Raw genomic sequence first — 25,857 nt, forward strand, 5'->3', positions numbered from 1 at the left:
TGATGTCCTTAGGTTAGTTAGGTTTAAATAGTTCTAAGTTCTATGGGTCTGATGACCTCAGATGTTAAGTCCAATAGTGCTCAGAGCCGTTTGAACCATTTTTTTCTCCCTCGGTCTCCATGGTCGTCTCCTCTGCCGTCTGCGTGTCTGCAGAGGCAGAAGGGGCGGCCGTTTCCAAGGGGGCCGTCTTGCTGTCGACGGGTGTCCCCGATTCGTCCCTAGCAGACGGCGTTTCCGCGTCGGCCAGGGTGACGGTCGTTAGCGTTTCTGCGTCTACCCTCATGCTGGCGCGGGGGTCGGCGCCTCTTCAGGTGTCGTGCGAGATGCGAGGTACAGGGCTACCCTCAGTTGTGTCACCTCGCGACGCATCTCGTCGAGTTCCGCCCTCAGGGCCGCCCCCTCTTCCGCTATGACGGATTTGAGCGCGGCGATGGCGTCCTCGCTGGCTTTCCGCAACATTTCGCGGAACACGCCCTCGTCGTCTATTCTGTGGTGCGGCCTGCTTCTCCTGCTTGAGTAGGAGGGCGGGGTGTCCACCTTCTCTTCTTGGGCCACCTATTCATGTGTGGTGACCCCTTTCTGCCGCTTCCATGACTTCAGATAGCCACAGCTGCGCGAATTTTCGTCGTGCGCGCCGCCGCAATTTACACACGTGGCCGCGGTACCTCTTAGTTTGTCGCAGTTGCGTGTATCGCGCGGTGTCCCGCACTTCACACACGCCACTGCACCGTCGCAGGTCCTCGCTGTGTGTCCCATCTTCTGGCACTTATAGCACTGGAATTGTGCCACGAGCTTCCGCTTCTTCTTCTTGTTGCCGCTACCGTTGCTCCCGACTGCCTTTAGCAGGAGCTCGACGGAGGCAGCAGCTTGTCTCTTCCTCCTTTCCTACGGCTGGACATGGCGTTGGGTTAGTGGCGTACGCGAGCGACGGTATCGAAGTGCGTGCGTGCGTGTGTAGTGTGTGTGTGCAGTGTTGGAAATTGAAGTCAGTCTCATTCGAGCTGATCAACTGATCACCATGAAACCGCCTCTCCACAACTGGACGTCTCTCTGTTGGCAGTTCTGACACACTGGTTCATCAGGTGTTGTACTCAAAGGTGCCCGTTGGGTTCCTCCTTGCCTAAAATCATAAAGAGCAACGAACGATGCTTTCCGCGGGAAACAATACCTGAATGATTGGGAGGTTATTCGTGCAGCAAGACGTTGGCTCCGACATCGACCAGTAGAGCTGTACCACGCGGCCATACAGACCCTCCCAGTAAGGTGGCATAAGGGGGTCACATTGAACAGAGACGAAGGTTTTGTTGAAAAATTGAGTTTTGTAGCGAAAAGAGTGGGGAAAAATGGTGTACTGGGATCCTGAATAAAACCAATTTGCTTTCAGAAAAAAATGTGTTGCATTACTTGTTGAACGCCTCTCATATATTTCGAAAATATCCACGGTGTTTTCAGTATTCTAAGAGATATTTCATGTGAGGCGCATGTATCACAAAACGTTGTCTACGTCGAAAATAATTATCTTAAACATTTCATGTTATGCTGTTTCGAAGTCATTGGGACCCTAATGTACTTACTAGTATTGCTTTAGTCATAACGCATGTGGACAAGCTCGGAGGTTGGATGATGATATACATACATAAACAATAGTTAGATAAATACAATGTGACTTATATTGTGTGGTTGAAATTCAGAATGCCCAGTAGTCTAGGAGCACTTTTATTATCTGTGCGTTAAATCTGTCACGCGAAAAAGTCTTAAGCCATTAGTATTGCCTGTAACACAGGCGTGCATCAGAGAATCCGGGTTACACCAATAGAAACAATAACTTTAAAAAAAGTAGAAAACGACTCGCCCAAGCTTAGACTTGACAGGGCAACCTTACCAAGGTATCGTGTAGCGCCAGTATTGATATGACATTAATCATACAGGTTCAATAAGAGTCAGCGTAAGCTCTGAAAAAGTCGATACATGTGGATTTCTCCCTCTCTTTTCCCTCTCTGGCCCTGAACATTCCAAATTTAACATACATGTAATGGCCAATAGTTCATCTTAAATTAATTTAGAGAAAAGGCAACTGAATAGGCGTAAATTGCTCTTATGATCAATTGGAAAGAAGGAAATGAGCTCTGCTCTCGATACTTGCAACTCTGTAGCAATCTGCTGCTCTGCATGTGGGACAATGTGAATTCAACCAGGCTCTTCAAAACGATTAACGATGAAGTGCCTCGCATTCCTATACAGCCGCGGCCTGAAATACGCCGCCTAAGAATACCGACATGACTCACAAGTCAAAGAAGTCACATGACTGACCAATTTAATTACTTCTAATGTATACCACATTTATTTGCTATGTCATTTAGGGATTAAAAAACCCATCAAGCATCAATACAGGCATTCTGAAAAGATGAGCGGGATGATAAAAGGAAAGAAAAATACACAAGACTCTCTTCAATGTATCGACAATAACACGGATGAAGCTAACTGAAGAGAAAAGCGATAAAACACTACGTATGTGTTTAGCAAGAGCGGACAGCTTAATTTCCTTTCTCTTGCTTGAACTTTTCGTACGTTCTTTAAACCATTTCAGATAATGGCCAGTATGACTTCATCTCTAGAAAAACACGATGTCTTACCCAAAAATTTCATAAACGAGACAATGTCTTTCTTGTTTTTCATTGATTTCACTTCCCAGCTTCGTAAATGCGCCATCAGTGTGTCTGACTGCCACCTTGATTTGATCGACGCCTCTGATAAAAATGTTTCCTTGAAGATCTAGTGACTAATTTCTCAGGTCGACATCAATGCTACCTGCATGTCCATTCACAGTTCTCTGTTTAGTGACCCATAGGCAGAGGATGAAGGAGTGGTCAATCGACACTGCGCTTTTTACTGTATCTGATGGCGTTTTTAGGCAGTACTTCGCACTAAGAATAGTACAACAATTTTACTCTCCATAAAAAAGTGGAAGTAGTTCTTACGTTAATAGTTGATGATGTTTCCCGCTGTAGCTGGTGTCAGTTAACAGTGAAGCTGTGTACATTTGGAACAGCCAATGACAGCTGTCTGGATTTGTAAGGCTCTGTATTTTTTTTATTCTTTTAGACGCTGTATTGACAGTCGAGTGTGGTCGTTCCCAGGGAAAAATATTCTATAAATTTCGATAGAGCTTTGTAGCACTTAAATGTGAATGTTAAGTTAGAGTAAGAAGTGCGTCTAACGGTTCATCTCTGCCACACTTGACGCAACAGTGCGAAGCCAACATGTCAGCTCACAAGGGGACCGCTCCCACTTGTCTTCATCAATTTCGACGAAATTTATGGTATGTACAGAGATTGGCCAGAACTGAAAGCGAGAGAAATCAGAGCTCCAGATGGCCAAACGTTTATAAAAAAGTGAAATCTTTTGCCGCGGAGAGTTCAGAACACAAATGCGACGGTAGTGGGTCGAATCCTTATGCGTAATATGACTTTTATTTTTTATTTTACGTTACTTACACTGCAAATAAACCGAAATAAATCTCAGTATATTGTATTTATTGATATTTTCGTAGATGGCATGCAAGTGTAGCGCAAAGGAAAAGTTCGAATCCCGAGGGTTCAAAAATTTACGAATGTCTTCATTACTTCATCAAAACCTGGGAAACTTACAACACCTTCGTACAAAAATTTTTTTAGCTGTTGTGATGGAGCCCTACGTGCAGAAACACAAATTTATTCCGTTTATTGACTTGTTGGGAGGACAAACTAATCCACAGTTATACGAGAAAATTTTTCTAGTTGAAGGAGAGTTGCCGTCGTGCAATATTAACGTGACTCTCCCAATATGGTCTCTGCTAGGGCAACCCTGCGATGTCTACTTTTATCGTCAGGTAAGGATTTGACCAAAAAAACTTGTATTTCTGTTCTACAGTGTGTATCAAAATTAGTGACATAAACGCATACAGCTGAAAGCACACAACAATAGAAGCAAACAAGTATCAGTAAACATGGGCTTCTAAAACGCATACCTTAATAACTACCACCAAAAAGCTACTCTTATCTTACAGATAGAGAAAAAGGAACCACCTTCCGAGAAGACTGCATCAAAATACACTCCACTCTACATCACCAGCTATTCTCGGCAATAATTGTCGAAATGATGCGTTTCACATGGTTTGCTCCCTAACTGTGCAATGTACGAGTACTTTTAATGGCTGTAGATCCTATTTGGTTTCCTAAAGAAACTTTAAAACATCAATGAAATTGTAAAAACGTGGCGTTTATAATGTATGCAAGATGCCGAGAAAATTACTGCTCCTCCTCGTTTTACGATGAATATCATCCCATCATGTGTATATCATCCACTGTAACATAATAAACATATTTAATTTTATTTACGAAGCTCTCGTGCACGCCGTTCAATTTCTTCCAGGAAATGTATTTGCAATCGTGAATTTTCCTTTACTTTTCCTTTTTATGCCTTATATGAAAATATTAATACATACAAAACATTGAGCATTATTTCGGTTTGTTTGCAGTGCACCGTAAAAACAGAAAATAAAGGAAATAGTTTCCACAAAGGGACTCGACCCAGCGTCCCTCTGATTAGCATTCAGTATTCCTTCTGCTGCGCCAGCTGCTGCCTGGAAAATACGCTAACATAAATTGATCATGCCTCATCCGACCGGCACCAAAAATGCAGTTATTTTTCTCTAAACGTTTGCCATGTTGAGCTCCCGTTTCTACCGCTTCCATTTCTCACCAAGCCTTGCACCTACCATTAATTTGGACGAAATCGTTGATAACGGGTATGTGCGGTCCTCTTGTCAGTTACGGCTCTGCATACAAACGACTATATCTTTTAACCACCCTACTTTTGCTGTGATATATTTTAACATATGGCCGAGGTTGAGTGTTGATCTGCTTGTTGTCACGGAGCGTCGTGCATTGCCCGGTATCTGTGTGCCGGATTATCAGACCGTCCAAAGCAAGAGAACCCTAGATTTAATGAAGTTGCAGTCACTGGGACCTTTTTACCATAAGCAGTCAAATAAAGAGTAGGTTTAAGATGCAGTGTCCGAGCTGTTAAGGTATTATGTATTCGGCTGTAGCTCACGCCCATCGAACTAGTCTCGTAAAGAATCGGAGCCAAGCCACTCGATGCGTGTCTGCAGTTCTTTGCCAGTGGCCCTGCATTTTGTGTAAGACTTACTGCCTTTTCGGCTTTACTCCGTCTTTCTTTTTATGCCTTCGTGGCTAAAGGTCACGAATTGGGAACGTCCGTTGCCTTTACAGAAACCGTAACTTCTCGCACAGTCAGGCCCCCTAAAAGGTAGAAAATTTCTTCGTGATACTTCGCCTGCCACTAAAGCGCGGAATAAATAAGCGGCTTTCGTGAACCGTGGTCGAATCCACCCGCTCTGTGCCTGCTGCGTAAAGCGTTCCGTTACGTTTATCACGCTGCCTGGGAAGATATTTACGCTCTCCCTATAAATCAAAATCTTCTTTCGTTCTGCTGATACATCTCCGAAGCCGTCATGTAGTATATAAGCGACCCAAGTGTTAGGAAAATTTCTTATTAATTTAAAAATAACGTTTCTGGCGTATATGTGTCAAGTTACAGTACTTCTGTAGGTAGCGAAAGAAAGAAAAAAGTGTAAAATGCTCTACTCTGAAACTCTCATGGTGTAAAATGCTCCGCTCTGAAACACTCCTGGTGAGATAGAAAAACAATTTTTAAGGCACCTTTGCTACAAGCAACGGAGAAACATGGATTATTTCGGATACTGTGGCTTCTATTGTATCTGAATGAGCTACTAATCCAGAGCAAGTCGGAGTGGTGATGGGGCTGCCATCTGACCTTCTAGTCGTAGTTCCCTCTTCATTAGGGAGTGATATACAGGGCGAGTCAGGAGGAAAGGTACATGCTTTGAGACGCGGTAGTATTGGTCATTCTGAACAAAAAGCTTCATATGGACATTTGCGAATGGTTTGATAGCACTTTTGTACGTTTTTCGTTAATAACTCGAAAACCGCACACTCCAACGAAAACGTGTCTCAGTACACAATTAACCTAAATTAAATTTTCTACAAAAAAGTCCTATTTACTTTTTGTCGAAGGCTAACAGTTTGCGCGGAGAGGTCGCGAGAATATTGAAAATCTCGCGCGTCGCGTGTGTGCTGCAGGTAAGGTACTTCTTGTAGGCCAGTTTGAGGTATTTTTCCGACTTGATGAACCACAAGCGTCCTGTATCAAAATGTTCGTCTCAGCTTCCTCTATATGTCTGTGGTACGTTGTAAACAATGACAATTAATAATGCAGAAAATAAATAGAAATGTACATTAAAAGTGTTCTATTTCGAAAAACATTTGGAATAGGGTATATGTAAACATGAAGATTTTTTTCAGAATCAGTAATGCTATCCCCCGTCAAAACAAATACCTTTCCTCCTGACTCACCCTGTATACACTGAACAGCAACTGAATGTTTTCTGTTTGTCGCATTTACACAAGAAAGGCTAAAAAACAGAGTTTCGGCTTGAAACAAGCTTGTTTACATAAACCAGAGTTCCTGTTTCTCTGATCTACAGGGTGCATCGTAATTAATGACGTAAACGCATACAGTTGGAAGTATATGGTAACAGTGGCAAGAAAGTCTCAATAAACATGGGCTCCTAAAACGCTTACTTTAAAAAGTATGAGCACTTCTTCATTTTCGTTACTGTGAAACATTTCTTCTAGTGAAAAGGTGCTAGTAGCTCCTAAGGTATGCGTTTTAGTGTCCGTGTTTATTGAGACATTTTTGTTCCCAGTATCATGTACTTTCAGCTGTATGCGTTTACGCCATTAATTAGGATACACCCTGTGTATTATGTTACAGAGATTCATTGACTTGTGGTTATTAATTAGACTACCGGCAGTCATTTGGATGCTGGTCTAAGTATACGACAGTTATTGTGATACGATTCTTTCTGTTTCTTTATTAATCGTCGCATTTTCATTCTGTCTGACTGTTACATCTTTGCACTGAAGACAGTTTTGGAGTCTTAGTAGGTGCTGCCTGAGCAGAACGATGGTTGGTGGAAGAGATTTCACACACAATGAACTTAGAGTGAGAAGGGGTAAATTCGAAACATGCCATCGCGAAGCGTGGAGGTTTATTGTATGTGCGCAAGACTTGGACATACTAAAAGTAACACAAAGCAGAAATACACAGACAATGATTCTGAATTAATCGTTTATAAAAAAATTTACATTTTAATACGAGATCTGTTAATACAGCTGTAAAAGTAAAAACAATTAGATGCAGACTAGTGTATCAATGGTGTCTGAGGCTGCCGAAATCTTGGCAAAGTGAAAGGAATCTTGCATTGTTTATGTAAGTTGCCCCGTCTTAATGCATTAGGAAAAACTGGTAAAGTGCTCATTTTACTGAGTTCAATAAACATCTACATCCGCCTTAGTTACTATTCATGAACACCGGTAACTAGCACCCAATGAAATGCATGTTGCCGCAAGGAAAGAAAGGCGGCCGCCCCTCTCACATATACATGACAACTAGGGAACCATACTGATATGTGGCGCATTGTTCAGCTAGCGCAACTCCAGAGCTCTTCGGTGTCAGGTAACCGTGTCCACTTCCGCAGCACTATATCAGTGGAATGGTCGATCTGAATAAGCGGGGCGGTTTGGGAAAACTGAATCCTTCTCAACATGATGCAGTAAACGCCATATTAACTTCCTCTAGGTCCAGAGAACTGTGACGGAAACCGAAGAGAATAAAATCGTGGTGCTATAGAAGCATGCTGAAAGTTAAGCAGACTAATAAGAAATTGGAGATTCTCCACAGAATCGACGTGGATACAAGTGTGTGGAAAACATAGACAAGAAGAAAGAATAGGATGATAGAACATCTGCTGAGACATCAGGGAATAGCTTTCATGCTACTAGAGAAAGTTGTCTGGGTAAAAACTGCAGGGAAGAAGAGAGAGGAATATACCCGAAAAGTCACTGAGGACTGTGGCTGTAAGAGTATTCGAAACAAAGAGTTTGGCACAAGAGAGAAACTCGTGGCGGGCCGCAGCAAACCAGTCTGATTACTGGTAACTCAGAAAAAAGGGTCAACTTAAGACTGTGAACTTTCAAAAACGTAGAGATCTTGGGGTTTTATGGCAACTGGAGACACGTGTTATTCGAGATCCACTGAGATCCGTCACAATATGGTTGAAATGGCTCTGAGCACTATGGGACTTAACATCTGAGGTCATCAGTCCCCTATAACTCCTTAAACCTAACTAACCTAAGGACATCACACACATCCATGCCCGGGGCAAGATTCGAACCTGCGACCGTAGCGGTCACGTGGTTCCAGACTGAAGCGCCTAGAACCACTCGGCCACGCCGGCCGGCGTCACAAAATGCACTAAGTCAGAGAGAGTCCTGCAAACAGCAAGAGGACTCGAAGTATGAATCCAAAATGTCCATAAGCATCTTCGTAAAGGTGCCCACTGTTGATGGAGGCATATCGATGGAGCAGTTTTTCTTTCCGACTAGCAACTATTTAGAGTCTCATCTGACAATGAATGAAATTAAGTGCCAAGAGACGCGAGATGGTAAACAGACTGGAGTTTGTGCGCGAGATGTCTCAAAATACTGTGGTAGAGTGATACTGTGGGCGAGACTCAATAAAGCACCCATGTTATTCTAAAGAGGCCCTTGTTGAAATGGAAGTTCAGGAATGAGATCGTCAGATCCCTTATTGTGCCACACGCTTATCATACACAACAACGCCCATCTCTTCACTAGTACAAATAGTACTGCTACCATCCCGTTAGCAGTACGATTCCTGTAAGTTATCTTTTAAGGATGGTATTCCACTACCTTAAAATGGTGACATGATTGGGATACTCTCACAAAGCAATAGATAACTTTGCACCTCAGCTATCTCAATTATTCATGACTATTGCTGGACGAAGAACATCAGTATGAAGGTTTCTCTAGTAGATTGTTCGTTAGGACACCTGTCTTCAGTCTGCACGACCAGTCTCTATTCTGCGTGATGTATAACACTTTTCTTTGTCAGTTAATCAGTTCGTTCATTTTGCTTTCTAATTAAAACACTGCGCAGTGTTTGCTTCATGGCATGAGTGTGCTTATACCAGTAGGCATAAAATGCGTCTCTTATTGCTAGGTTTCCCCAGCATGGCTGATCGTTTTGGGCTCCTAGCCAACCTTCCGTAGGCAGTGTCATTTCTGTTTATGTGTTGGTATGCCCCCACCAATTTCTTGGTGCTAAAAATGTGCAGAGTTCTACGATGACGGTACTAAGGCAGAAGGCGAAACGCTTTGGTAACTGCGAGATATCCCAAAAATCATTTAAAAAATTAACAAATAAACGGTTACGGAATACCTCTTAAAGTAGATTATCTTAATAATATTGTAGGAGTATTTGACAATGGTGTTCGAGCACACTATGAAACTTAAGCGGCATCTTCGTTAAATGGCGAGACAGAGCGTGCTTAGATTGGGTTGAGTAGCAATAAACTCTCACATTAAGTCAGGTAACCGGAAGTTATTCGACTGATGTCACAGGCGATCAGCAGTCATGCCAAGTGCATTTAATTACTTCTACACCATTTGTAAAAATATTAAATATGGTGACTTAGTTTTCAGAAAATAGCGTCTCCATCTCCCGTCTAATGTATTAGAACGCCCTGATAAAAGCAATGATCAATAATTCGTTAAAAACGTAGTTGGTGCCCAAATATACGAAATCATATGTATTATCTAGCATTAAGGTGTACACATTTAATCGATTTGAGTCTTTGTGTTTCGAAAATACGACCATTTAAATTGTTCCAGAAGTTACTGTAATGCCACTTTTTCAGGAATAACAGAAGATGTGTACTTATAAACACACGTTTGAAAATTTTCATTTCCCTGTAATATGCTTTGTAGATTATTCGCATTCACAACGTGATTATCTTGGCAGCAGGTCGGAACGAACTTTTTTGCTGCTAAATACTGTTCACATCTACCGAAATATGTAACAATACTCGTCTTTCCTTCATTATAGTCTCATCAAAAATTTAATACTTTTGACATCAGCATAACGCTATTTCTGTAGGAAATTGAAGACATTACCACTACGTCCATGATCAGATTTGAGATAAAATCTCATGTATTACTTCGCCAGTTGCTGTAAATGCAAAAAAACGCTGACGCATATACGTTAACAACGCGTTTGCAACTTTTAAGCCTGGGCGTATTATTACCATTTCAAACAAAAAACACGAATATGAAAAGGAATTTCACGATGTCCATGGACTCTAGCGTACAGTTGATACTCCAGATACCCTAGGAAAAATCTGGATACCTAAAAGAGATTTTCAAAAAGGTGCGCCAAATATAAGTAATTTTTTTATACTATTGTTATTGGTATTATTACTATTTTATACGTCAACATGTTAAACTATGTGCCTTTAGTCGCAGAATACCCTTTCTGTAACTGCATTTTAGAGCTCTCGGAAAAGTAAGTATAGCGATATAGCGCCTGGTTGGTATTGCAACAACACATGCTGCAAGAAAGGTGGGAATCAGATAAACGTGATAATGCTGACAGCGAAGAAGAGATTTCCCTGGCTACATATACAAAGCCCCTCCATTTCATTTTCATTACACTCATAATCATGAGTGTGCAAATGGATAGCTGATGTTACCAGATGAATTTGTGTCAGAGCATCAAATAAAAGTTTTTTAATGGTCTCTTTATGGATTATGAGAGATAAGAAACGATGTCTCTATACATGGAAAGTGAGTAGATAACGAAAACAAAAATGAGTAACGTGGACCCATTTACACCAAAATCGTAAAAAATGAGAAGTCTGGAGAATGATTGATGATGCTGATGTTGATGATGATCATAATGTAACTATAATACTCTTGCCAAAAGCTATTTAGTGTCATTAAATAGTAGAGTTTTCTGCGCTATTACTTCGCTGTATAGGTAGACAAATATCTTCAAGAGCATTAGTCGCAATGCAGAATACTAGCCCCTTTAAGCACTTTAATGTTGCAAACGCTCAAATCCAACAAATATATGTTTATATCTTATAGATATCTTAATAGATGGTGCAGAAAAATGTGTTATACCCTGTGTAAAATTCGAGAACTTTCCTTTTTTGGAATTAATTTTTACGTCCAATAGTATGTACCATCTAATACGTTAAAATGTGTATAACCAGTTTCTTTCCAGTGAGTACATTACCATTATTTTACTAAGATGTTAATGTCTGTCTAATAAGAGAAGTACTTTACCTGCTCTTTCTAGTAGTACAGCATCTGGTATAAGTAATGCGCAATACTTTATATAGGTTATGGCTTTTTACTTACAAATTCTCGGAAACGGGTTTAGCCTCGCAGATCCTCGCACTAGTAAGTATTACAAAACCATTACTACGGTCTGACGGCACGAACACGTTCTGATCAGCGGCATTAAGTCTCCGTGAGGTCAGATCGCTTGGTTGGCGACCGTAACGCTTGACCGCTCTCCGCTGTGCGGCCGACCATTTCAGATGAGTAATGCCTGCTGATAGCACACTTCAGTGGACAGCCGTAAAATGCGATTCGCTTTAATTGAAGACGGGTATTCTGCCCCGCATCCAGGTGACTAGGACGCCCTGCAGTTCACTGCACGGGCACTCCATTTAGCGGCAAAAAGCACTGCATGTTTTTTTACAGGTGTCTGTAAAGCCAGCTTCTAAGCTCAGTATACCTAATGGCACAATTCCGGAAGTTCAATCGAACAGACGTTTTCATTTTATGCACAATATTTGCAGTGAGTGTGCTGATACGCGTTCTCGCTGCCTGGACTACAGCCATTCCAATCACGCCGAGAAAACCTGATACATTATAATGTAACTTCTAGGACGTTATCAAGGGAACAGCTGACCATTATTTGAAAGGTCGGAAGGTTCTATTCCATGTGAGTGTTCAAAAGGTAGCCTCCCTTAGCCTCTTAATGTAGAATAAACATAATGTTTCCCTGACTGACAACTACATTGTAATGGAAGTAGCATTCCTGGACTTATTGTTGATCGCAACGAAGCGTAAATTTATTTACATAGACTACGCACACTTCCTTTGAGTACGTATTGAGCATCCTGTCAATATTTTTTTTTACACACATAAAAAAAGTTTTCCGTCACCCCGGTTTCCAGAACTCCTGAAGATAGACGTTGACTGTGGATTTTGTGCCACAGACACAGTCCCTTTGACTGTTCAGACAAGTCACTAAACCCGATGAAAGATGTAAAACACAATGCACGAGCAGCGCCTATTAGACGGAGGGGGTCCGACAGCCGATCAGTTCCAGTCATTCCACCAGGAAGGAGGTACACGGCTTGTGTTGTCTGTAGTTCAGCCATCCCAAGACGATCAATACCGCGGTTCGATCGCGTCCGCATTATTAATTTGTGCCAGGAAGGGCTCTCAAGAAGGGAAGTGCCCAGGCGTCTTGGAGTGAACCAAAACGATGTTGTTCGGACATGGAAGTGTCCATCGCATGCCTCTCTCAGGCCGCCCAAGGGCTACTACTGCAGTGGATGATCGCTACCTACGGATTATTGCTCGGAGGAACCCTGACAGCAACGCCACCGTGTTTAATAATGTTCTTCGTGCAGCCACAGAACGTCGTGTTACGAATCAAACTGTGCGCAATAGGCTGCATGATGCGCGACTTCACTCCCGACGTCCATGGCGAGGTCCATCTTTGCAACCACGACACCATGCAGCGCGGTACAGATAGCCCAACAACATGCTGAATGGACCGATCAGGAATGGCTTCACGTTCTCTTCACTGATGAGTATCGCATATGCCTTCAACCAGACAATCGTCGGGGATGTGTTTGGAGGCAACCAGGTCAGGCTGAACGCTTTGGACACACTGCCAAGCGAGTGCAACAAGATGGAGGTCCCTGCTGTTTTGGGGTGGCATTATGTGGGGCCGACGTACGCCGCTGGTGGTCATGGATGGCGCCGTAACGGCTGTACGATACGTAAATGCCATCCTCCGACCGATAGTGCAATCATATCAGCAGCCGGCCGCGGTGGTCTCGCGGTTAAGGCGCTCAGTCCGGAACCGCGCGACTGCTACGGTCGCAGGTTCGAATCCTGCCTCGGGCATGGATGTGTGTGATGTCCTTAGGTTGGTTAGGTTTAAGTAGTTCTAAGTTCTAGGGGACTGATGACCACAGAAGTTAAGTCCCATAGTGCTCAGAGCCATTTGAATCATATCAGCAGCATATTGGTGAAGCATTCGTCTTCATGGACGACAACTGGCGACCCCATGGTGCACATGTTGTGAATGACTTCCTTCAGGATAACTATACTAGAATGGCCAGCATGTTCTCCAGACATGAATCTTATCGAACATGCCTGGGATGCACCGAAAAGGGCTGTTTATGGACGACGTGACCCACCAACCACTCTGAGGGATCTACGCCAAATAGCCGTTGAGGAGTGTGACAATCTAGACCAACAATGCCTTTATGAACTTTTGGATAGTGTGCCACGACGAATTCAGGCATGCATCAGTGCAAGAGGATGTGCTACTGGGTTTTAGAGGTACCGATGTGTGCAGCAATCTGAACCACAACCTCTGAAGGTCTCGCTGTATGATGGTACAACATGCAATGTGTGGTTTTCATGAGCAATAAAAAGGGCGGGAATGATGTTTGTTTATCTCTATTCCAATTATCTATACAAGTTCCGCAACCCTCGGAACCGAGGTGATGCAAAACTTTTTTGGTGTATTTATTTCAGCGCGTGACAGAAAAAGAGAAGCAACCAGAAGGAGAGGAGGAAAACAGATGGAACATCACTGCTTGAGAGGGTATGTCATGTAATTTCACTGATTACTCACAATCGAATAAAATTTAAAAGAACTTGACAGAATAAGCCCAGGTATCAGTATGACGTTGCACGCCCTCTGGACTGGGTGTACGCACGGATGCGGTTGGGAAAAGTGCCTCTCCTGAGGCAAGATTGCCCACAACCGTTGTAACTGTCCCATTATATCCTGAATATCGACGCTAGGACGAAGTTGACGGTCAATCTGGTGCCGTATATGTTCGATCGGGGACAAATCTCGGTATCTTGCTGGCTGCGGGTCTACGTCAGCATCGGGCAGATAGTTAATACCGGCGCGTATCACGAGCGAATGAGCAGTGTCCTGTTGGACTTCGATACCGTCCGTTGAAAGATACGACATGAAGGTGCAGGGTGTCCGTGACGTAGAGCTTTGCCGTCAGAGTTCCCTCATTGACTGCCAGCCGTGAGCTGAAGACATAACCAATGGCTCCCCTTACACGACGCCAGTAGTAACACTGCTGTGCCTCTTCAAAATATTGGAAGATCAGGACCTCTCCCCAGATCGCTGCCATCCCTGCCGACGATTGTCACTTCAGGCAGCGCAGAACAGCAATTTATCGCTAAAAATGAGACACCATTCATCAACAGTCCATGTGAAAGCTTCCCGTAAAATCTCCTTACCTAGGGATGCCAGATGAAAGTTGATGTCGTCAAGCCCTGAATGAAAATTGCGCAACGGACAACTGGGGAGGGGAGCTTGAGAGCGCTACCTAGAGAGCGTGCCCTTTCTGTATGATACTAGGAAAGGGGCTGGAGGGCTCATACGCTGATGTGTGGGTCCCTGCATTCTATATCTTTTATTTTAAATCAATTCCTTTAACTTTGACTTCTTTGTGATTTTTAAGGTTGTTAAAGATTGATGACAATTGATTACCTATTTATTTTAAACATTATCACTCGACTTTACAGCGTTGCAGCAATTGTTCCAGTTTACAGATATTACTATTTTACAACTTACAGCTCAGGTATATTTCATACTAATCTGCACGCACATTTCTACGGGCAAGACGGAATTGCGTTGGCCAAATGTATACCACCAAATTCTCCCAATATTTTACATAGGACATCCACTATGTGAGGAGGATAACGGGCAAACTGGGGACCAGATACTTTAACACAGGGAGTCAAATTTCCGAAATTAAACGAGAACATCATTTCCTTACACAATCCAAAGCTGGAAATAAAAGAATTAGTACAAATATTCAAATACCTCTCTTCCATTCGTGAACATTGAGACAGACTGAGGGCACGTCTGCTCACTTACCCGTCTTCTGTAACACTCCACGAATACCTGTATGGCGGGCACCCGGAGGTCTTCCTGGGCCCCGGTGGACGGGATGGTCGAACCACTTGGCCGTGACCAACCTCTCCATCCCAAATCTTGTGACAGTGGAACGTCTTCGGCTTTTATCTGCCTGTGATGTCTCTCTGATACCCTACCCAGGAGTAAGGTTGGCACTACTATTCTACAGAACTACTTCCTAAGACTTGGCCACGCTTTACGGAAAGGTCTGAGGAGGATTAGAAAAGTTCATGTGCAGATTTACATTCACGTACAAGAAATGCATAATACACGTCACATATAATTACGTATTATGAAGCCTGAAACATTTCTTTCCACCCGTGCACATGGGCTCTGTTGCACCCGCTGCCGGCCGCGTCGTGCAATAAAATTGGCGGCAGAGCCGCCTCTGTTTGTATTTCTCGGTGCGAGCGAGCAGCGAAACCTGCTGCTTATAGAGCGGAAACTGCTGTACCGTTTCACATGCTTCCCGGCCGTGACGACCTTCCCTCGTGGTGGTCAGACGTGGTCAGCCGGAACTTAGACGACAAGTGTGGATGCCGTCACGATCCCATGTAGTCAGTTGCGACGTACGAATGCTCCAAAAATATGCATATTGCACGAGTCAACCAACCGGCCCCATGGAGAACCGTAGTGACGTCCTCTGTCAGGTGCTGATAACGTTGTCTCCCACGTGCACGTGTCCTTCACGATGATTACTCCTGTCAATTTTCACGCCCCTTATATACCCTACTACGCCTGGTAACCCACTATATACGAACACTAGTAATACACTTTGGTAGCCGTTCTACCTGTCACAGAGAATTAAAACTCAACATCATTTATATGCCCGCTGATAGGATGTGCGTATACGACTGTACACTGACAGCCGACCTTGATTTCTGGATGCTTCCGTTTTTCTGTCAGGCAGTGTAAATTCTTCAGTCTCAGGTCACACAAATGATATCATTGCTGCTTTCGACTTCCTAGCAAGTCATCATCAGTTGATGTATTTAAAAAGTACGAAAAGGGTTTGCAGTAAAATACTAAGAAAGCTAATTGCACAATCAAACTACACGCACTTGAATACGTTGCATAGTAACTGGTCAAAGTACACGTGAACATACAAACGCCGCATCGTTAAATTTGCAACTACCGATGGTTAAATCCATAAAAACCGGAAAACTCAGATGAGTACTGGTATTTAACGAAGGTTACTATTTCCTTACTGGCTATACGTTTGATCATTCGGTGACGCTACTTACAAGTTGAGACTTCAGAAAGTAAGTTACACTTGTCTTCCCACGCCAACACCATTGCGCAACAACAGTGACGCATTATCAGAGTAGAGCAAATGTTCCGAGTTCCCTGCAAACTGAGTTCTGTGCGACTGAAATGGCGCGGCAACTGGAAGGGCGAAATTTCTAAATTACATACACATTCACATTGGAATTCTGTCAGTGTATGGGTCAAATCCAACGTCGCGTCCAACCGTGGCGAAATGGTGTCAGCAATTTGACTATGGTTGCACAGATGCTGAACGGGAAGTCGAGATCTTACACTATGTGATTTCCATCTTGCAGCATGTGATTTCTATCTTTTCGGGAAACTGAAAGGATATCTGAGGGATGGAGACTTTCCAACGATGAGCTCGTTCAAATGGTTCAAATGGCTATGAGCACTATGGGACTTAACATCTATGGTCATCAGTCCCCTAGAACTTAGAACTACTTAAACCTAACTAACCTAAGGACAGCACACAACACCCAGCCATCACGAGGCAGGGAAAATCCCTGACCCCGCCGGGAATCTAACCCGGGAACCCGGGCGTGGAGGAGGAGGAGGAGGAGGATATTGGTGTTTAACGTCCCGTCGACAACGAGGTCATTAGAGACGGAGCACAAGCTCGGATTAGGGAAGGATGGGGAAGGAAGTCGGCCGTGCCCTTTCAAAGGAACCATCCCGGCATTTGCCTGGAGTGATCTAGCCGGGCGTGGAAAGCGATAACGCTACCGCACGACCACGGGATGCGGGCGATGAGCTCGTTCACACAGTTGTTCTCGAATGGCTCCGTGACCGTGCAGTAGATTTCTACCGTCTGGGCATTAAACAATGTTACATCGTAAGAAGTTTGGGCATTTGGTTTATGTTAATAAAGTAAAGTAAAGTAAAAATCTTACTCCTTACGAACAAAGACTTCTACAGACCACAAATGTAAGACGGAAACCAGATTCCCTAGTGCTGGAGTAACCATGTTTCCATTATGTGTAAGAACCGCCAGCAAGCCTGACAAAAGAACTCCTCGACGACGAATAAAAACATGTACCGCCCAGTCGGCGACGATAGAACTCGATTGTGAGCGAGTTCGCGGCTCATTGCTTCATATGTACGACGTTCACAGATGGTTTAGTAGCGCTACAGCAGGCTGTAAAATGCGCTCTGTCTTAACTGCAGGCGGCAGTACCGGCAGCGGCTCTTTACAGCAGCGGGATGGCGCCCTCCAGTGCCGGGGTCGCGCCGGGGTCTGAACCCGCGCCTGTCGGGCGGCCATAATGCCGGCTCTAAGTATAACCCGTCTACTTTATGGCCCCGCGCTCGCAACTACGGGCGAGTGGGAGTGGAGCAGGCAGAGGAGCGGCGCGACCAGCCGTTGCCATTGAGTTGCGGCTCCCGTGCGACACCAAGTGTGATTCCGGACGAACACGAGGGAAGAAACTTCTTTTAGGAAACTATGAGAATCGGGAGCATCAATAAAAGGAGAAAATCTCTCGGTTTGGTAGGGAGCCGGTCCGTGATCGACTGTCAAAGATCTCACACCGAGCTAGAGGAGGGTTACCCTTTCGCCTCGCTGAGATGCGATATAGTTGCAACTCTGCGAAATTAGGGATCACGCACTGCCCGGCTGTCTCTAGCCCCTGTCTGCGAGCAATGCTCTGTACGACGCCGGACGAGTAGCGTCTACATCGCTGGGTCTGTCGTTCTGAGTTGAGGCAATACCTTGCGGGAGATGTGCGGTGGCCGCGAGGGATTAGCCGAGCGGTCTCAGGCGCTGTAGTCCTGGACTGTGCTGCTGCTCCCAGCGGAGGTTCGAGTCCTCCCTCGGGCATGGGTGTGTGTGTTTGTCCTTAGGATAATTTAGGTTAAGTAGTGTGTAAGCTTACGGACTGATGACCTTAGCAGTTAAGTCCCATAAGATTTCACACACATTTTAAACAGCTGTGCGGTGGCGCTCTGGCAGTTGGATGCGCGTAGTCGTTCCTTGACGACGTAGTGCACCTTCCACGGAGTAACCGATGTAGCCATAGTGCACAGTTGCCAGATACGGCCTATTAATGGAAGTGCTGAACGATCAGAAACAACAGACGGAGTTATCATCAACTCCCCACATTAGTCACCTGCTGTGGATTGTTCCCGAGGTGTTTTGCTGATGGAGAACTAAGCAACACTTCAGTGTATGGCGAGCGTTACGTTAGCATGGAATTGGTTTTTCATTGAAATTAGGAGAGGAGGCTCATTTGCGCTCTGAAAGTTCGAGTGTGTGTGTCTGGGCTTTGAGGTTCCTGTATTTGACTGGCCGTAAGGCTTTTCGTGTTGGCAAGAATTTTTTGTTTCAAAAATAAGGGTTAAACTGTTTAAAATTCATTACGTTTTTGTTGAGACAAAACCCTTTAAACGTTCTTATTGTACTGGCCCACTTATTTTAGTGCCGTTAAACTTTCTGTGGTTAATTTTGAATTTAAATGGTTATGGAGCTTGAAGCAAGTTACAAAAGATTACAGATAGCTTGTAATGCCTTGTCAGCTGATTGTACTGAGGCGAAATTGAGATTACATAAATTGCAATAGTTAAAACCGTCTATTAAAAATTTTCCTTTGGCGCTCCTGGATATAATCTCTTTAGTTAACATTAAGTGTTGTTACTGTTTCTTTAGCTCACCTAATTTAACTTGATTTCCAACCCACGATTGGAAGCATAAACGTCAAGCAGATTTCCATTCCATTATGTTGAATGCTTATCTGATAGTGTACGATTTGCAGTTATTTTGATACATGTATGTTTTAGATTTTGCTTATACCCGAAATTTGTGTATGTATACTTTGAAGGCAGCCTTCAGCAAGACCGTAGGGACTATTTGCTTGGAGCCTATCCTGTTTGTTACGTGCCATCGTCGCTGTCATTTGAAAATTTCGTAAACTATTGAGACTGTTATCTGCTGGTAATTTATTGTTGAATAAATGTATATAATTATATGTATTTCTCTGGGTTTGTGTCCACGGTCCTTCCAAGACAGAACTGAGCGTGTGTAGGTTTTTTCTCCAGTAGTACGACTAGGACTGCACAGGCAGAAATGTGATTTTTAGGAAAATGCACCTATTTTTCAACATAGTTTGCTTGTCAGTCAATGCACCTTCTTGCGTCCTCCAGAGAGTAGTTCTGCCACTGAAGTGTGACTCTGGAAGATATGCAGAACTTCAGCATACTGTAACATCTTCACTGATTGCACATTTTTCAGCCACAAATTTCTTTAGATTTGGAGACAGGTGTAATATATTTGAATTACAAAACTGATACCTCAGACCCCTCAGGTTTTTCTTTAGCAAAGTAGCTAGATGGATAACTGCATTATTCTGATGAAAAATGACAATATTACATTATTCGGTACCGTATACGCTGGTCATCTTTAGTTGTGTGCCCGCATCTCGTGGTCGTGCGGTAGCGTTCTCGCTTCCCACGCCCGGGTTCGATTCCCGGCGGGGTCAGGGATTTTCTCTGCCTTGTGATGGCTGGGGTTGTGTGCTGTCCTTAGGTTAGTTAGGTTTAAGTAGTTCTAAGTTCTAGGGCACTGATGACCATAGATGTTAAGTCCCATAGTGCTCAGAGCCATTTGAACCATTTAGTTGTGTGGTGGAGCTAGTGTTTTGCCTCTGTGTGTGTGTGTGTGTGTGTGTGTGTGTGTGTAAATGTGTCCAGCAGTGGAAATATCGGTGACTGTCAAAGACGTCTCGTTAGTTGTTTAAATTTTTCACTGATACCATAACTTGAAACCGCACTTTCCTCGGCGTTCCAGAGCTATCTCGATACGGAATGGTATATATATGAGTGGTGTCTTTTCTGTAGGACTCGTGTGACTGAACAGACACCACTCACATAATTAATTCTATGGGGTCGACGGCTATCCGATGAAAAGTTTCAGTGCGGATGCACAACCAACGTCTGAATACCTATGGGAATGAGAAATCTGCGAGTGTGGGATTAATGGGCAGGATTCGTGACGGTGCGGCGAGCGGGAAGTTGGAAATTTTGGTCTGAAGAAAGCGTGTCCGGACGGCCGAGGCGATTAAGTGAACCGCTCCAGAGAAGCAGAGCATCTGGGTTCGAGTCCCGGAGGAGCACAACTCTACAACTCTCGCCGTTGCTTTGGCGCAATGCCCTGTGCGGCTGGAAATTATTCCTTCCTTCCCATCTCTTTCCCATGTCATTTCCTTTCTAGTCCATCCATCCCAATTACTCATAGACACAGAACGTGATCGACTGTTTCCCTGATCAGCACGGCCTCCATATCTCTCAGTCATTGATAAAGCATTGGTAGGGGTTACCGAGAGACCATTATGTTTGTTGGACTTTGGCAGACATCTGAAGCATTACTGAGCGACGTACCCGTGCCTGTCATCCAAGCTCAGTACGACTCGATATCCACCCGTATTAGATACACTGTTGCTGCCAGACGTGACAGCTCTAAGTACTGAATTCCGCACTTAATTTTCCTCCGATCTACATGCGTTCATAATTGGGTGAGGAGGGAGGGAGGGGGTTGCCAGCAGGAAGCGGCAAGGGACATCTACCCTTTCGTGAAACCTGAGTACAGCCTTTTAAATCATTAGGCAAATCTCCTCCATTTCTATCAATGATTGCCAGCGAACTTACGTCTTGGACTTCTTGACTGTCACACTGTTCATCGGAAATTATGCCGATTGCTTGATGCGGTATAGGCTTCGGCGCTTTCCGCAGTCAAGAATGATGTGAACTTTCCAGAATTGTGCTGAAAAAGTGTCCTCCATCTTTTTTCTGCCACTTCTTCTTATAGTCCACATCGAGATTTTTCGGGGACGATCGAACACCCTGGTTCACAGATTCCGACGATAATCCTTAGCACAACATAAATTTCGCTGCAGTGTAGGTGCCCGTCATATGTCGCAGATTCCCATCCACGTCCTCTGCGTTTGGTGTACAACGTTTAGCTGTGGACGAAGAAGCTCCCTTACGGTTTGTTGACCATACATTCAGTTTGTCACGGAAGATTTATTGTGGTGAACTTTAAAGAATACTGTCCTGTAGAGTCGTACATCTGTACTTGATGTATGGAGGCAAATACGTCAACCGAAGAAAGAAACCACAATTTTCTGTCCTTGAAGAGAAAAAAAGTGTGAATATTCAAAATCGGAAAGATGTCCTCGCTAGGAATTGGGACTTTTTCAGTCTCTACGAGAAGTAACAATGGGCCTCATGCAATCTTAGAGCTACAAATTCTGCAGTCCCGTTGGCATGGCTACAGAATAATAAGAGAAAAATACTGGCTTTGTTTAGTGCCAGCGCACTGAAATTCCATTCTACCAGCAAATTTAAAGCTTTCTCACATTCGCTTTGTCGCATACTGGCGCCGAGTTACTATTTATCCAACCGTTTTAATTAACAGTATTCATTTTTTTGGTGAATATTGTCTCGCCATATTTCATAACTCGTTGGATATCCTGGATTTAATCAAACAAGTATAAAATTTCAGATTTTTGAATCAAGAACGCGGCATCCATATTCATATTAATAACATAAAAATGTCTTCTTTGTGCATCTCATTTAAGCATACACATCGTTTCAAGATCATAGTAATTTAACTTAAAATTACTAAGTGGTTTAGATGCAGTAAGTTTTGTGTATTTCCTACCATATTTAGTTCTCAAGGCTGAACGCGTACCAGTACCAGTTACCGGTGTATTAAAAACGACAATTTTAGAATCTTTCTCTGTCCTGTATAATTCTCTGCGGACGCTCAAACTACAAAATTTAATCATTTATCCTTTTTACACTACTGGCCATTAAAATTGCTACACCAAGAAGAAATGCATATGATAAACGGGTATTCATTGGACAAATATATTATACTAGAACTGACATGTGATTACATTTTCACGCAATTTGGGTGCATAGATCCTGAGAAACCAGTACCCACAACAACCACCTCTGGCCGTAATAACAGCCTTGATACGCCTGGGCATTGAGTCAAACAGAGCTTGGATGGCGTGTACAGGTAAAGCTGCCCATGCAGCCTCAACACGGCACCATAGATCATCAGGAGAAGTGACTGGCGTATTGTGACGAGCCAATTGCTCGGCCACCATTGACCAGACATTTTCAGTTGGTGAGAGATCTGGAGAATGTGCTGGCCAGGGCAGCACTCGAACATTTTCTCTCTCCAGAAAGGCCCGTACAGGACCTGCAACATGCGGTCGTGCATTATCCTGCTGAAATGTAGGGTTTCGCAAGGATCGAATGAAGGGTAGAGCCACGGGTCGTAACACATTTGAAATGTAACGTCCACCGTTCGAAGTACCGTCAATACGAACAAGAGGTGACCGAGACGTGTAACCAATGGCACCCCATACCATCATGCCGGGTGATACGCCAGTATGGCGATGACGAATACACGCTTCCAATGTGCGTTCACCGCGATGTCCCCAAACAAGGATGTGACCATCATGGTGCTGTAAACAGAACCTGGATTCATCCGAAAAAATGACGGTTTGCCATTCGTGCTCCCAGGTTCGTCGTTGAGTACACCATCGCAGGCGCTCCTGTCTGTGATGCAGCGTCAGGGGTAACCACAGCCATGGTCTCCGAGCTGATAGTCCATGCTGCTGCAAACGTCGTCGAACTGTTCGTGCAGATGGTTGTTGTCTTGCAAACGTCCCCATCTGTTGACTCAGGGATCGAGACGTGGCTGCACGATCCGTTACAGCCATGCGGATAAGATGGCTATCATGTCGACTACTAGTGATAGGAGGCCGTTGGGATCCAGCACGGCGTTCCGTATTACCCTCCTGAACCCACCGATTCCATATTCTGCTAACAGTCATTGGATCTCGACCAACGCGAGCAGCAATGTCGTGATACGATAAACCGCAATCGCGATAGGCTACAATCCGACCTTTATCAAAGTCGGAAACGTGATGGCACGCATTTCTCCCCCTTACACGAGGCATCACAACGTTTCAACAGGCAACTGCTGTTTGTGTATGAGAAATCGGTTGGAAACTTTCCTGATGTCAGCACGTTGTAGGTGTAGCCACCGGCGCCAACCTTGTGTGAATTCCCTGAAAAGCTAATCATTTGCATATCACAGCATCTTCTTGCTGTCGGTTTAATTTCGCGTCTGAAGCACGTCATCTTCGTGGTGTAGCAATTTTAATGGCCAGTAGTACAGTTTACTGTAAACGCACACTAAGCTTTCGTAATTGATATATTTTTCTTGTGCTGTAATTTTAATTTCATATCAAATTTCTGACCTGCATCTTCTGTGATCGTTCTAGGTGATCGGCCTCCGCATCTCGTACACCTTGAGTTTCCTCCACAGCGCGTGGGAGAATAACACGCATCGCGTGTGGAATAAGAGGCGTTTCCCGGAGCCGGCAGACGTTTTAATTATGAGAGTGCCCGAAGCCCCTGACAGGTCGTGACTCGATTAGCCGGAGGAGTAATTAATGTCGTCATAGCGAGCAGCGCCTCCGCGTCGTGTTTTCGTTCCGGGGCGGCGGTCCTCGGCAGCAGCGCTGACGGCGGTATCTAGGACGTCCCTGACACACGCGCGACGGGACAATTACTGTAATCAGGGGCGCGTGATGCGGCGAGCGTGCGCCGTGCTCTACCGCGCCCTGGCAATTACCACAAATCTCGGCGCCGGCGCTGCGCGGCAACTCTCCGTCGTCGCCCAGCCTTCGATTTCCGCCTCCGGCCCAGTCTGAGAGTATCGTCGGCCACCTGTTGCCTGGGCGGAGGCCGCGGAACTTTGTAATTCATGACCCCTCGTTGTCCTCCAGCCGACCGGGTTAGCAACGCCGGCAGCTTTTTTTAGTCGAGTCGCTGCGTACCTCTCTCCAGTAGCGCAGTCTACGCGTCGCCTCCGTCGATCACGGACGCGGGAGTGTTCTGCTTCCCTCTCACAGTGCTCCAGTGAGAGGACGTCTCGTTGTATTGTCGCTCGCATGCTTCCGGTGGGTACGTACATCTAGATGAGTGACTACGTTAATTGTGTCATTGTGTGTCTGTGGTGTGCGTACTGCAAGACCTTCGATACACACACCATCAGATTATTTGACATGTCGCTCTAACGAAGTAGGCGAGTGTCAGCAATATGTCTCGTGGTCTTATCGTGGCGTGTTTATCTTCTGCCGTTAGGTCAGACGATAGAAATGCCACTTGCACGCTTAGAGTAGCAGATTGACGGTGACCAACTTCAACATAACTTGATTACTTTTCACACACATTTATTAAAATAATAAAAAGCGTAGACGTTACTTAACTTGATTCTGGATGCTGTTTATAACTGACAATCTGAAGTTCCTTTGGTCTTGGTACGTTAATCGTGTTCTCACATATCTCTGATACTTGACAAAGTGTCTATACATTTCTCTTCATGGCTATGTACAGGAATATGATAATCTTATTAGGCGCAGACTGAAACTTGACTATAGACTAATGCAGACTGTCTAATCGGAGGTCTGTACACTCGTTAAAATACCTCGAGCGTTCAGGTATCACTGCGCGAGTGTGATCCGCGAGGAGAAAAGGTTCGACGTTAGCAGCAATCTCACTGGCTGCGTGACATATTAATACGCGGATCGGCGGAAGCAGATTTTGGTCTGTCTCTAAGACAGCGCCATCTCGTAGTGCGGAGACGGACGAGCGCTGCGCCTGCGCTGTTGTGCTTAACGGGGCGCGCTCTATTGGGAAAGTTGTGTAGGCGCTGACTACGCGGAACTATGTACACAACAGTATCCTACAGCAAGGACGCCGGGAGACAAATGTTTCCTAAGAAAATGTGCAGCTTCCATTCGTGGCGTCGTCTTATTTAGGGCAAAATAGTGTGTAATCAGATGTCAGGTACGTTGCACTTGTGTCGAAAACCTACCAATACCGCCGGCCGGAGTGACCGAGCGGTTCTAGGTGTTTCAGTCTGGAACCGCACGACCGTTACGGTCGCAGGTTCGAATCCTGCCTCGGGCATGGATGTGTGTGATGTCCTTAAGTTACTTAGGTTTAAGTAGTTCTAAGTTCTAGAGGACTGATGACCTCAGAAGTTAAGTCCCATAGTGCTCAGAGCCATTTGAACTACCAATACCACGAAAGAAAAAATAGTAGAGAATTCGTTAAAACACAAAAGGGATGCAGACACAGTACAATCTCTGGCAGGTAATTTCAGTAATCATAACATAGCCTCTATTGACTGTCTCAGTGTTGATAAATATACTGTACAGTCTGCCCGGTGGCTAGCTTCTGGTCACTTTCTACGCACGGGGATTGCGGGTTGCAGATACTCGTAGGGACACAAGCCTGCGCGACCGCATCGAACAGCGCAGATGGAGCAGCTCTTGGATTATAACTTCATAGCATACGTGC

The 25,857-nt window shown here is 44.5% G+C and overlaps 1 protein-coding gene across 1 annotated transcript in view; it reads left to right on the forward strand.

Moving 5' to 3' along the window:
* The first annotated feature begins 24,080 nt into the window (after positions 1 to 24,080).
* Positions 24,081 to 25,857, forward strand: part of LOC126263357 (NADPH oxidase 5-like) — a 425,625-nt gene continuing 423,848 nt past the window's right edge. The window contains exons 1-2 of the mRNA XM_049960447.1: positions 24,081 to 24,197; positions 24,343 to 24,456. Coding sequence (XP_049816404.1) covers positions 24,081 to 24,197; positions 24,343 to 24,456 — 231 coding nt within the window. The remainder of the gene's footprint in view (positions 24,198 to 24,342; positions 24,457 to 25,857) is intronic.

This window comes from Schistocerca nitens, chromosome 6, assembly GCF_023898315.1.
Source record: "Schistocerca nitens isolate TAMUIC-IGC-003100 chromosome 6, iqSchNite1.1, whole genome shotgun sequence".
NCBI lineage: Eukaryota > Metazoa > Arthropoda > Insecta > Orthoptera > Acrididae > Schistocerca > Schistocerca nitens.